Source organism: Octopus bimaculoides, chromosome 7, assembly GCF_046866305.1.
Source record: "Octopus bimaculoides isolate indiv1 chromosome 7, ASM4686630v1, whole genome shotgun sequence".
Classification (NCBI taxonomy): domain Eukaryota; kingdom Metazoa; phylum Mollusca; class Cephalopoda; order Octopoda; family Octopodidae; genus Octopus; species Octopus bimaculoides.
Genome location: NC_142934.1, coordinates 98,267,401 through 98,281,359, shown reverse-complemented (window position 1 = coordinate 98,281,359; position 13,959 = coordinate 98,267,401). Strand labels below are relative to the sequence as shown.

Below are 13,959 nucleotides of genomic sequence, written 5' to 3'. Positions count from 1 at the left end.
CAGAAGATACTTGCCCAAGGTGCTACCCCAAGGAACAGAACCTGAAGCCATGTGGTTGAGAAGTGAAGTTCTTAACCTCACAGCCCTGCTTATACCTATACTTCCCATCTATCAAATCTACTCACATGGCTTTGGTTGGACTTAGGGTATAGTAAAAGACACTTGTTCTATATATATAATACACACACACATTGACTAATAACTTTGATGACAAGTTTCACTTTTTGTTTACATTTCTTTTTCAACTTTCATAAATTGTAGTTACATATCTAGCAAATAAAACTACAGTGAAAATATCTATTCCAAATTCAGTTTTAATCTGTTCTCTCTTGGTATTTACAATTAAAAATATCCATTATGTATTAAGATTATGCATTATGAATTCACTTACGTCAGTTTACAAGCAAAATAGATGTAAAAGCTCCCGGCCATATTTTCTCTTCAAAGACAGAATGCAAAACTAAATGAAGTTAACTCTATATTCCAAGAAAATTGGGAAGATGGATTTAAGTATATTTATAATGAATTTTTTAATTAAATCTTTTGTGAGTACTGCTTAATGTTGGTTTCAGAGTGTATCTTAATTGCTCAGAGGGCTCATTAATGATAGTCAATAGCATCTGTCACTTCAGTGATTTAATAAGCAGTAGATGCAATATTGCAAAAAATCGCAGTAGCCAGATTAAGGATGCAGTGGAAAAAGTTTGGGGTTTTTCAAAAGCTTTTTTTTTTTTTTATAGATGATAGGCAAATTGTGTGATACTTTGTACAACATACAGTGTTGCATGATAGCTAGACATGGGTGCTAAATGTGGTGGATATGCAAAGGCTGAAATGAAGTGAGTATGCTCCACTGAATGTGTACTGTTTGTGTGCATGAACAGTGAAATACAATTGACCTGAGAAAAATTAGATATAAGTGGAAACAACTGTGCTACTTAGAACAGAAGTTTGTGCTGGCATGGAACAACATGTGATGGATATGGAAGATGACAGTTGAATAAAGAAGTGCTAAGCGATCTTGCAAAAGACGAAAACTGAAGAAGACATAAATAGAAGTGGTCAGGGATGATCATAGGATGCTGAATTTTACAAAGGAGATGATGAAGGACTACAACAAGTGGAGAGATTCTCTGTCAAAACTGACCTGTCTAACCAATGCCATCATGAAAATCAGATGTAAAAACTATGATGATGATATGTATTTTTGACCAAATTGGTCAAAACATTTGAGCATCGTGATTCTGTGATAACCAACTATTTTATGCCAATCTTAACTTGAGAACTTGGACTTTTGTAATAGTGTCTTTTGTAGTACTTGACAATTATGCTACAGTACCTTCTGATCATTGAAAATAAATCATTTTCCAGTTTTATGAAATACAGCTGGTGTATTGATCTACACGTTTTTCTGTGAGATGACTTTACATCATTCTACTGGTATTTCATTTTATAGATCTTGATCAGAGCTGACTTTGGGCCACAAAACTATACGTGTTATAGCTGTGTAGTCTGCTGTGATGTACTTTGCATATCAGTCATGCTGAAATACAAAATGTCAAAGCTGAAAGATAATTTAAGGATTTTAAGAACATAGATTTTATCAGTCTTTACTACAGTTTATACCAAACCATAAAAGCCTAACAACTAGAAACAGAAACACATGCCTTGGAACCTTCCAACATGAATGAGTATATGGGACATTGAGACAGGTGAAACATATCTCAACTATCACACTTCACTTCATACCACCAGCCACTGCATTGTAGAAAATAAAACAGTCATAGATGAAATTGAAGCTGGACATGTGAGTTATTTCTGAAGATGTGGTTGTCTACCTAAACGTCTTTATGTCTATTCTATCAGAACAAGCCTGTGCTAGTGGGTTTTTTAAAAAAAATTTGTATAACTGATATTCTTGGGGAGGAAAGACTGGGCATAGCAGTGAATACAACAATGGTGGTGAAAACATGGAGAGATGAGATCAGCCAACTCTGAAGAATAGAAATCATTATAGTAACAGTTGGAAAGTTAGAGAGAGAAGACAACACATCTGTGGGCCAAAGGCTGGAATGTCTGTTTGTGATTTAATGCAAATCAGTTGAGTGGCCTTTCTGTGGATGTAGTCCAGGATGTCTGTGTGCATAGCAGCAGCACTGTTCCAGATGTGGAAGCAGTGTTTCATTATGGGTCTCACTTATCATCATTGTTTTCATCATTATTATCATCGTCTTTTTTTTTTATCACCACCATTTTCATGGCCATTGTTGTCATCATCATCATCATCATAGCCACTATCAACATTGATGACACCACTATTGTTATCCTATCAGCATCCTCATCATTCTCATCATCATCAACATCAAATGCAACAATAAATCTGATTAACTGCAACAAAGATCATTGTTTTGAGTTGTTGAAATATCAAGATGTCTGTGATAGTGACAGAAAGAGTGAGATTTATAAGGTGTCTGAGGAACATGGATGGTGTTGCAATATGATATTTGCCTTATACTGCTTATCTAATCAATACTCATATAGTTACACTAACTTCATCAGGAGTATGCAATCTATTAATCAAGAAACCAATCCAGGATTTGGTGATGAGTGGTGGATAGAAGAGCCTTTTGTCAATGGGGATTAGTGCTCCACCATCACTACAGGAATTTCATTTTTTTTTTTTTTGTTATCTTCTTCCTCTAAATAATCTGGCACCACCCAGATGTGGATTTGTGATGTTCACTTTTGGATTGTTGCCCATTATCGTTTGCAGCTGACGAAACAAGACATCGATATCGAACGAGAGACATACCAAACATCCCGTGCTGGTCTCGATAGTCTAGTTGCCGAGGCCAAGAAACGTCTGGAAGACGAAACTCAAACTAGGATAGTGAGTATTTCTGTTAACAACTTTTATACGACAACAAATCTTGTTCTTCTCCCATATAAACAAGAAACTGTTGATCAGCTTGAACTTTCATTTGAATTTTCTTTTGTTCTCTCAAATACTTTCAAACTCTTTTCTTCACTTTCTGACTCTCTCTCTTTCCCTCTCTCTCTAATAATCTGTCTGAGCCTCTCTCTCTCTCTCTCTCTCTCTGTTTCTGTCTATATATCTATCTACATAAATACATATGTACATACACCCACACCAATATCTTACATGTGTTGTCTGATACAGACTATTCAGTTGGTTATGTTTGCTGAAGTTTATGCATTTTATCTACTGAATGTGTAGTAATCCTGTAGAATTAGATATATACTTCTATAATACACAGTAATGGATAGAGTTTTGTGTAGCAGGTCTGTTTCTTATAAATACGTAATTCTTCAGTGAGCATATAGTGTTTTGTAGAATTGGGTGTTTTTCTAGAACATGCAATTCTCTAATTAATACATAGTGTCTTTTCTACAATACACAGTTCTCTAATGCATGAACACGTGTAGTATCTTTTAGGTACATGTTCTACAATGCGCAGTTCTCTAATGAATATGTTGTGTCTTGTACAGTTGGATGTTTCTATCATAAACAATTCTATGGTGCTTGTGTAGTATATTGTGAAGTAGATATATTTTTCTATAATACAGTTAGTTCTCTTATCAATGCATAATGTCATATAGAACTACAATATAAAGTTTTTCAGTAAATGTTCAGTACCTTGTAGAATTGAATATGTTTCCATAATGCACCATTCTTGAGTGAATGTTTAGTATCTCCTAGAGTAGTGTATCTTCTACACTATACCATTCTCTACTACATATGCATTATTCTGTAGAATTGTTGTTTCTTAGTGAATTATCTAATGGATACAGAAACTTTTTAGTATGTGCAGTGGGATTTCAAAAAGAGGCTAAATGTAAAGTGTTTTTGTAGGGCATGTAGCTGTAGGTGTGAATAGTGTATTCCCTTGATGAATATGTAACTTTTGGGGAAATTCACAGTATCTTATAGAACAACTGCAAGACCATAGTGTTACATTGATTAATGCAGATATTAATTGTATGGATTTTCTTTTTTTTTTAAGAATTAGGTATAGTTAGTTAACATATTTTGTGACTTTACTATCTTGTGTAGACTAACAATTTAGTATTTAATTTCCTGTCAAAAATAAAGTGGAAATAGTGCAGTTGGTAGTTGGTTGTATGTGTCTGTGTATATATATATGCCTATGTTTTGTGTGTGTATATAGTTAATCAGTTTAAAAATTAGATATCTTGTATTTTCATTCTTAGTTGTTTAGCTGAGGCTTTTTTTCCATAATATTTTTTGTATCACTCTGTTTATACTCTTGCCATTTTATCTTTTGGTTGAAAATATCTTCCATCTGATGAAATTCCGATACTTGAGGCAGTATACTCCATCAGTCATATGCATAAAATAATAGTTGTATATACATAAATATTATGTATAGATGATATGTATATTTATATATTTATATATATATATATATATATATATATATATATATATATATTTTTTTTTTTTTCTTCACAATATATAATGGATATATTTCTGTTTAATAATGCTATTTGATGTTGTTTGTCTCAATGTTACACACACAGTTCCTCTCCTTCACTGCAAAATTTTACTCTTTGCTTCTGACTGTATTTCTGCAAGCACCTTTCCTGTAATCTTTAAGCACCGATATCTGATATATGTCAAGTTGTTTTGATATTGTAACAGATCATGATTCGTTGTACTGTTAAATTGTTACATTTTGAAGAAAATTTCTTTGTTTTAAATTGTAAAAACAGTCGTTTTTTAAAATTTTATTTGTAAATTTTTCTTGAATATTTTTCTTTGTTTGATTCTTCTTACTTGCAGCATTTTCATGTTCCTGCAGAAAAAAAAAAGAAAAATGATATAACTTTGATTTATAGTAATTAAATGAAGGAATGTTTGTGGGGAATTAGCAGCTGTAATTGCTAGATATGTGGCACAAGGAAATTAAATTACTCTACCTTTGGCAATTACTCTAAATTTGGTGCTAATAATAACAACAATAACAATAATAATGGTTTCAAATTTTGGCACAAGGCCAGCAATTTTGGGTAAATGGGTAAGCCAATTAGATCAACCCTACTGTTTAAGTGGTACTTATTTTATCAACCCCCCTCCCAAAAGATGAAAGGCAAAGTTGACCTTGGCGGCATTTGAATATGATGATAATAAAAAAAATAATAATAATAATAATCCTTTCTACTTTAAGCACAAGGCCTGAAATTTGGGGGGAGGGGACTAGTCAATTACATTGACCCCCAGTGTTTCACTGGTACAATTTATCAACCCTGAAACGATGAAAGGCAAAATTGACCTCGGCAGAATTTGAACTCAGAATGTAAGGACGGGTGAAATACCACTAAGTATTTTGCCTGACATGCTAACAATTCTGCCAGCTCACTGCCTTAATAATAATAATAATGGTTTCTACTATAGGCACAAGGCCTGAAATTGTGGGGGAGGGGCTAGTCGATTACATCAAAATCCAGTGTTTCACTAGTACTTAATTTATTGACCCCGAAAGGATGAAAGTCAAAGTCGACCTTGGCAGATTTTGAACTCAGAACATGAAGATGGGCAAAATACCACTAAGCATTTTGCCTGGCATGCTAATGATATTAATAATAATAATAATAATTTATTTGGGGTAGGGAGGTGATAGTCAATTATGTTAACCCCAATACTCTATTTTAATGAACTTGGTAAGATATAAGTTAAAGTTGACCACACCAGGATTTAAAATCAGAATTTAAAGAGTTGGAATGAAAATAAATTTTTAGACTTTGTACCAAAACTTATATATATATATATATATATATATATATATACAGATATAGGGCAGGGAATCGTCAATTAGTAATAAAATTAATAATTAACAATTTAGCCAAGTAGTTCAGTATGAAAAAACCTTTATCGGTAAAACCATTTATAATCATAAAATACAGGGATTAGCATGAGTTGCTTCTCCAACATACTGAGAATTTAGAAATAGCAGTAAAAAAACTACTGATTCTAAACTACAAATTTTTTCTCTAACGGACGGCGATATTTTATGGCACACACAGAACAAAAACAAAAGGGAAAAGCAAAAACAAACCCGCCTTTAGTTAATTGGATACAACGTTTCATGGTTAAGAGTATGAATTTACTCTATTCCGCTCTTCAGCCCAATATTCTGATAAATTTGAAAGTGTCCGCCATCCGTTAGAGAAAATTTGTAGTTTAGAATCAGTAGTTCTTTGACTGCTATTTCTAAATTCTCAGTATGTTGGAGAAGCAACTCATGCTAATCCCTGTATTTTATGAGTGTATATATATATATATATATATATATATATATATATGGAGTCTCCCGTCGAAGACAATGTATGAGTGTTGAGCTTTTACTGAGCCACCTGCACAAATGATTTGTCTATAGTGATCAAATTTTCTATGGCTGTCTTTCCTCAATGAATTCCATCTGACCCATACAAGTGTGGAAACGTGGATGTCAAAATGATGATACACACACACACACACACACATGATTTGATAATGTTTATGTTGTCATAATATTTTGTATTGTACCTTGTCAACATCAGGGTTTTTTGCTCTTCCTTATGTTTTATCATTAAAGTTTCATCTATAGCATTCTTTTGTTATTACAGAATGTTTTAGGGTAGTTTATGAATATCCTAAAACATTCTTATATAAAAACAAAATACTGTAGACAAATCTTTAATGACAAAATGTGATTAATTGCTTAAACTTTAGAAATAAAGTTACCCCATTTTCTTTAGATAATGCCGATTTGTATTTTTTAATGAGGTAAAAAAGAACCTGTGTGATTATACAAAAAAAAAACAAAAAAACTAGGACTGGTAGGATTTAATCTTATTATAGCAAGACACTGAACTGAATAGCAGACAACATCCCTACATTAACCTTCTGAAATGTTTCTTCTCATTCACATATTAAAGATAATTATTAGACGCTTAATAGCTGATCTAAAGGGAGATAATCAGGTCAGCCTTCATCCAGCAGACCTAGGATGAGATGTGCTCTTATCTTGATTATCTTATTTCTATTCAGGTATAAGGTATTCAGAACCACATTATTGAATGTATCCTGCCATTTTTCTTTTTTCTTTTTTAGAAAGTTAAGTGGTATTTGAGAGATATTCCTTTGTTATCAGTGTAAATGTATACATGTACAATTCTTTTAATAGCTTCTTTTATTGGGCTGCGCTCATACTGAGTCGAGGGAGAGAGATGCAGGGAACCTATCATTAACATCTTCATTTTCTAACTGAAGAAATTTAGTTTTTGCTGTTTGAAATTTCAATTACAGCTGGGTGAGCAGAGAGTTTATTCATCAGGAAAGTGACACGTGCAGATTTGAAAATTCAGTTTCCTATAACATTAGCTGTGATAATAGTAATTACAATAATCTCCCCCTCATTTGGTACTCAAATAACAAGAACTCTCAAGTAACTGGTGCCACTAAAAAAGCACCCTTTCAGGGTTGATGGAATAGGGACCAGTTGAGCACCCCGCCACTAAAATTGCTGGTCTTGTTCCAAAATTTGAAACCATTATTATTATTGTTATGCATTTACTCTCTCTTGATGATTACGTGATTGTGTTTGTTGGCTTTTATACGATTGTGTATGCCACCCTTTTGACATTCTACACCAAACATTCCCCAAACTGCATTAATTCATACAACTCATATTTCATATCAATTACTGTGGAATTCATTGCAGGATGTTGAACGAGAGTTGGAGCTTCAGATCAGCATGAAAACTGAAATGGAGATGGCATTGCGGTTGCTGGAGAAAGACATTCATGAGAAACAGGATAACATTATTTCAATGCGGAAGCAATTGGAAGACATAAAAACATTAAACCTCGAGATGTACAAAAAACTCCAGGTAAGACATGGACTTACTGTTGATAGCTGGCAACTTGATGACTAATGTCTCTGAGTACAAAAGAAAAAGGACATTTTTTTTTTCCAGAATTCTTGCAATTGGAAGTCAACATTATTTCTTGTTAATGTTAAATACTTATTTTGTTGGTTGAAGCAAATGTAATTTAAGTTTTATAATAACGTTTCACTTCTGTCAATGTTAGGACTTAACAGATTTAAAAGAAATAGTACAGTCCTTAACTGAATGATTTACAATAGATTCATCTAAGGTGGTGAGTTGGCAGAATCATTAGCACACTAGGTTTAGCAGCTGGGATTGATAAAATAAGTCCCAGCTGAGCACTGAGGTTGATGTGATCAACTAAACCACCTCCCGTTAAATTACTGGCCTTGTGCTAAAATTTGAAACTACTATTTAGTTTCATCCTTCTATGAACTAAGTTCAAATCCTGTAGTGGTCATCTTTGCCTTTCAACTCTGGAGCTGGAGACTATCAGTAAAATGTGTCTCAGTTGTAGTTGTCTGATTGCCTAATTCAAGTACTAGTAGCATAATGTGGTACAGATAATCAAGTATATTTCCTCTCCTTCAAAACCTACTTTTGTTTCTGGTTAAAAAGATACCAGTAATTTATTGATTTTAATTATACTGTTGCATTTTGCCCCAGAACTGACAAAATAGAATAATTTCTCCCACCCACAAACTTTTTATTTTTATGTTATAGTAATTTTCTTAGGATGTAAAAATCAAATAAAAAAAAATATGCAGAGTTCAAGGAGTTTGGGTTTTGTCTGGAATTGAAACTGAATTTTAACTCATCAAGAGATTTCTTCATCTTCTCAAATGCTCCCTATTTTGACAGTTACATCGATATTTGTTTTGTATCTGCTTCGGTCCTAGATAATTCGCTTTTTTTTTATTTAAAAAAAAAAAAACGGGAAAGTATAAAACATAAAATCCAGTCTATTACTGGTGCTTATTTCTTGATATGCAGTGGGATTTGAACTCAAAACACAGAGGAAATACTAAATAATCTAACACATTTAATTCATTGCTTTACTGTGAAAGATGTTACCAATTTCTTATTCTTTGCTGTGTTGATTCAACTTCGGTTTCAAATAATTAATATTTAATATTCTAAAATGTGCATGTTTCTTGATTAATCTATCATCTGCCAGAATTTTAGAAGTAAATGTTGCTATTTCAGAGAAGGTGGTAAAGTTTGAATTAAAAATGTTGCTTTAATTGATCTGTTATGTATTGTGAAAATGAATCAAAGACATTTTGACAAGCAGTGAACTATTCACTTTTTTATATTCTTCTTAGATTTAATTTTCATACAGATATATTAAAAATGTCCAAAATTGAAACATTTCTTTTATAGATTCATATGTATATTCCACACATACATCTCCATTATTTTCCATACTAGCATGGCTTAGACTAGGTGTCACAGGCCAAGTCTGTTCTAATTTAGAGTAATGTGTATGTCTGTTTGTGTGTGCATACAGTGTACATGTGTAGAAGTCTGGCTGTGAACATATTTGTATGCGTTTCATGAATGTATAATTCTCTCTACTTATGTCTGTGTGCACGAGTATGTATAATCTGTTCATAAATGTGTGTGTGTGTGTGTGTGTGTGTGTGTGTGTGTGTGTGTGTATGTATGTATAGCTCTCAGAGTGCATGTCTGCACACATATGTATATGTGACTGTTTATGTTTAGGTCTTTCTTATAATCATCGTTAATGTTGCTGCCATCATTATTACCATAATTTTTGTGTCCATCTTAGGCTTTTTTTTTTGTACACTTAATGTGAAAGAAGGATCGGTAAACTTGTTTAGTAGAAGATATGACAAGTGATACACAATGGAAGGTTTTAGTTGAAGGTGGTATCGTATCATGATATTTGTGATAAAGAGATAGAGAGAAAAAGAGAGATAGAAATGAAGTGCAATAGATTTTGTTAGTAGAAGAAACAAAAAATGAGAGAAATAACACAACCTGGTGAGTGGCCTATGGTTGTTGTTAAGCCCTGATTGAGGTGATCTATGTATGGGAACATTTCAGCTGTGACTGTCTCATTTTTTTTTTGCATGTTTGGCTGTGTGGTAAGTAGCTTGCTTACCAACCACATGGTTCTGGGTTCAGTCCCACTGCATGGCACCTTGGGCAAGTGTCTTCTACTATAGCCTCGGGCCGACCAAAGCCTTGTGAGTGGATTTGGTAGATGGAAACTGAAAGAAGCCTGTTGTATATATGTATATATATATATATATTCCACACATACATCTCCATTATTTTCCATACTAGCATGGCTTAGACTAGGTGTCACAGGCCAAGTCTGTTCTAATTTAGAGTAGTATGTATGTCTGTTTGTGTGTGCATACAATGTACATGTGTAGAAGTCTGGCTGTGAACATATTTGTATGCTAGCATGGAAAGCGGACGTTAAACGATGATGATGATGATGATGATGATGATGATGTATGTGTATATGTTTGTGTGTCTGTGTTTGTCCCCCCCAGCTTCGCTTGACAACCGATGCTGGTGTGTTTACGTCCCCGTAACTTAGCGGTTCGGCAAAAAGAGACCAATAGAATAAGTACTAGGCTTACAAAAAATAAGTTCTGGGGTCGATTTGCTCGACTAAAGGCGGTGCCCCAGCATGGCTGCAGTCGAATGACTGAAACAAGTAAATGAAATAAATGAAAAATAAATGAAATATATTGTTTAATGTCACCTTTCACCGCAACCTGTTTTGAGATTTGACTGCTATTTCTAGTACATCAAGTAACCATTTTGTGGATCCCTCAGTGGCCTGATAGTTAAGTAATGGTGAGTTGAGGATTGATTGCTGGTAAGGCAGTAACCTTCTATTCAGGTACATAACTTTATTTTCATATGGTGTAAAAGGTAAAGACCCCCCTTCAGTCATGAATGACCATGGGATTGCCCCTAGAAAGTTACCCTCCAAGATACAAGTTTGAGTGAGGTTGTTTACGGAAGACCAGCAGTCGCCCATGCACACCAGTCTCCCTTCTACATGCCACCGATGTTATTCAAGGGAAAGGCAAAGGCCAATACAGCTTGGCACCAGTGACATGACAACTCATTTCTACAACCGAGTGAGCTGGAGCAATGTGAAATAAAGTGTCTTGCTCAAGAACACAACACACGGCCCTGTCCAGGAATCAAACTCGCTACCTCATGATTGTGAGCCCAACACACTAACCACTGAGCCATGTGCCTTCACTTCACATAGAGTAGTTTTCTGACAAAACATGAACTGGAAAAATCTGTTCAGTAATACATTCACATCAGCACACACACCTTCTCAACATGTAATACTAAGACCCACACTCTTGACAGGAGCTTTCTGGCTAGAATTTGTGGGAAAAAAATGAAAAGATTTTCAGAGATTGTCACAAGAAGTCTTGATGGAAATACAAGACTGATAATTATTTTAATAATCTTTGAGGAATAAATACAAATATTCAACAGTTTGAAAAATGGTAAAGTTAAAATGTGAAAAGTGAGAAGGGAGGCAACTACCAAAATATGTTCTGTCTGACATTACTGATTTTACAAGCTATTGCCTTAAAACCTTGAAACATATATATATATATATATATATATATATATATATATATATTTATAAACATAATTAAGGGATCAGCAAATATTTGCTTCACCATATACCAAAGTTCAGAAATAGCAGCTAAAAAAGCTGAGACTCCAACAGATAGCATTATATGGTGAAGCAAATATTTGCTGATCCCTTAATTATGTTTATAAATGTATATGAACTTTTAAATAAGTTCTCAACCGATAATGGTGCTTACATACCGAAGGGCTTGGTAAAAATTATTAATTGTTGATTTATTAAGAAATTGATAAACCTTTACCCTTTTAATTTGTTATATATATATAAAGTCAGTGGATCATATATCCAAAAAAGAAGCACACTCTAACAGTTAGAGCAGTAATGTATTTACATGAAGTTAAATATATGTCCAGTCATAGAATGACCAGTGGTTTTGCATCCATAAAGCACTTAGCTTTATAGATGATTTGTCAGACTTCATCTATAAAGCTAAATGCTTTATGGATGCAAAACCACTGGTTGTTCTATGTCTGGACATATATTTAACTTCATGTAAATACATTACTGCTCTAACTTTTAGAGTGTGCTTCTTTTTTGGATATATGATCCACTGACTTATATATATATATATATATATATATATATATATATATGTTTCAAGGTTTTAAGGCAATAGCTTGTAAAATCAGTAATGTCAGACAGAACATATTTTGGTAGTTGCCTCCCTTCTCACTCTTCACTCTTAACTTTTCCACTTTTCAAACTGTTGTGGATTTGTATTTATTCCTCAAAGATTATTAAAGTAATTATCAGTCTTGTATTTCTATCAAATTAAAGTGCTCTGGCTTCTCCTTCTGCACCTTCAAAAAATTTTTATAGCATTCCATCACAAATTATAATTTAGATGGATTCTCTCTGCCAACAGGAGGGTAACTAAATTGTTTGGAGGGCAATAAGGCTCTTTGATGGCAATTACATAGAACCAAGGATCATATTTATGTTGTATTTTATTTTAGAGTGTGTAATTGTCTATAGTTATTTTGTTTTTCATGGTAGAACAAGATATCAAGTTGCTGACAGGCTGAGTTCACAAATCATTTTTAATATTAGCACAATCTATTCAACACACCTGAGCTGATAATGCATTGAAAAGGGCATAAGTATCACACAGTCTCATTTACTTTTACCCATTAGCTATAACCTTATGCCTCCCATAATCTTTAACCTTGTTTCTCTAAGGAATTTTATTTCATTTATCCATTTATATTTTGACCAGTCATTCAATTGTTGGGAATAAATAAAATTCTTGTGTTCTCCGAGCTTTCTTTTAATTGCATAATTCTTTTGCTGCTCTTCCTAGTGCCTGTTATGAGGTGTTCAGTTGGTGTCATTGTGTCTTTTGGAGTTGTATTCTTTGTCTGCGAGTAGTGGATTGTTTGAAATTTGTTCATAGATAGTTTCTAACATTAACATTACTCAAGCGTAGATGGTCTTAGCAAATGGGCTGTATCTTTTTACTCCACTCAAAATAAACAAAGTTAACCATGACAAATAAGAAAATAAATTTAACCATGACAGATTTGAAATCAGAATACGATGCACTGCCCAAGGCTGGTGTATGATAAAGATAAATCTAGATCTGGAATGATGGAATCCCCCACCCTGTACAAACGCACCAATAACTATAGTCCTTAAATATCAGAATTCTCTAGTAATTTATTATTATTATGAATCAATAATAAATTAATAATTGATAATAAATTTTTATTATCAATCAATAGTTGATTATTTTTCATTTTGAAATATAGTCAGTTTTCTTCCTTGTCCTACAAATCAGTATTAGGATACTTCTGTAATCTATTTAGCATGAGTTTTTAGTGTTTACATTCTTCTATGACTATGGCTTAGATTCTGCCAGCAAAAATCTGAAATAAATCCAGAATATAAATTCTTTACAACATGAAACAGTTGAGAAACGAGTTAGTCTCTCCCTAGATAAGATGGTGTATCAGTAGTAGCATTCCCACAGGATTTGGAACCTACTCATGATAGCTAAGTGGGCTGATGTCATGTAAAACATGTATTTATCATCATCATCATTGTTTCAGCATCCATTTTACTATTTTTGCATGGCTCAGAGTTTATTGAGACTGATCTTCCTGTCACAGCCTTCACTTGTTTCCAAGTAAGGTAATAATTTCTCCTTTGCTGGACATGCTTTTGTAAAATATTAGAAATGAATGATGCTGCTTGTATGACAGTGACAATCATTTACAATTATCTTACAATATCAAGACAAGAAGCCAAAAACATTCACGCATGCACCCCGCTACACGCACACACACAATGGGCTTCTTTCAGTTTATGTCTACCTAATCTGTTCACTAGCTTTTGAGTGGCCTGGAGCTATAGTAAAAGACACTTGCCCAAGGTTCCACG

At 33.5% G+C, this 13,959-nt stretch overlaps 1 protein-coding gene across 19 annotated transcripts in view; it reads left to right on the top strand.

Moving 5' to 3' along the window:
* Nucleotides 1–13,959, top strand: part of LOC106868839 (RUN and FYVE domain-containing protein 2) — a 247,450-nt gene that overhangs the window by 117,312 nt on the left and 116,179 nt on the right. For 12 of the 19 annotated variants that reach the window (XM_089355722.1, XM_089355730.1, XM_089355725.1 and 9 more), the window contains exons 9-10: nucleotides 2,774–2,890; nucleotides 7,746–7,913. In XM_089355722.1, coding sequence (XP_089211848.1) covers nucleotides 2,774–2,890; nucleotides 7,746–7,913 — 285 coding nt within the window. The remainder of the gene's footprint in view (nucleotides 1–2,773; nucleotides 2,891–7,745; nucleotides 7,914–13,959) is intronic. The other 7 variants (XM_089355727.1, XM_089355740.1, XM_089355738.1 and 4 more) reach the window with 1 other exon arrangement.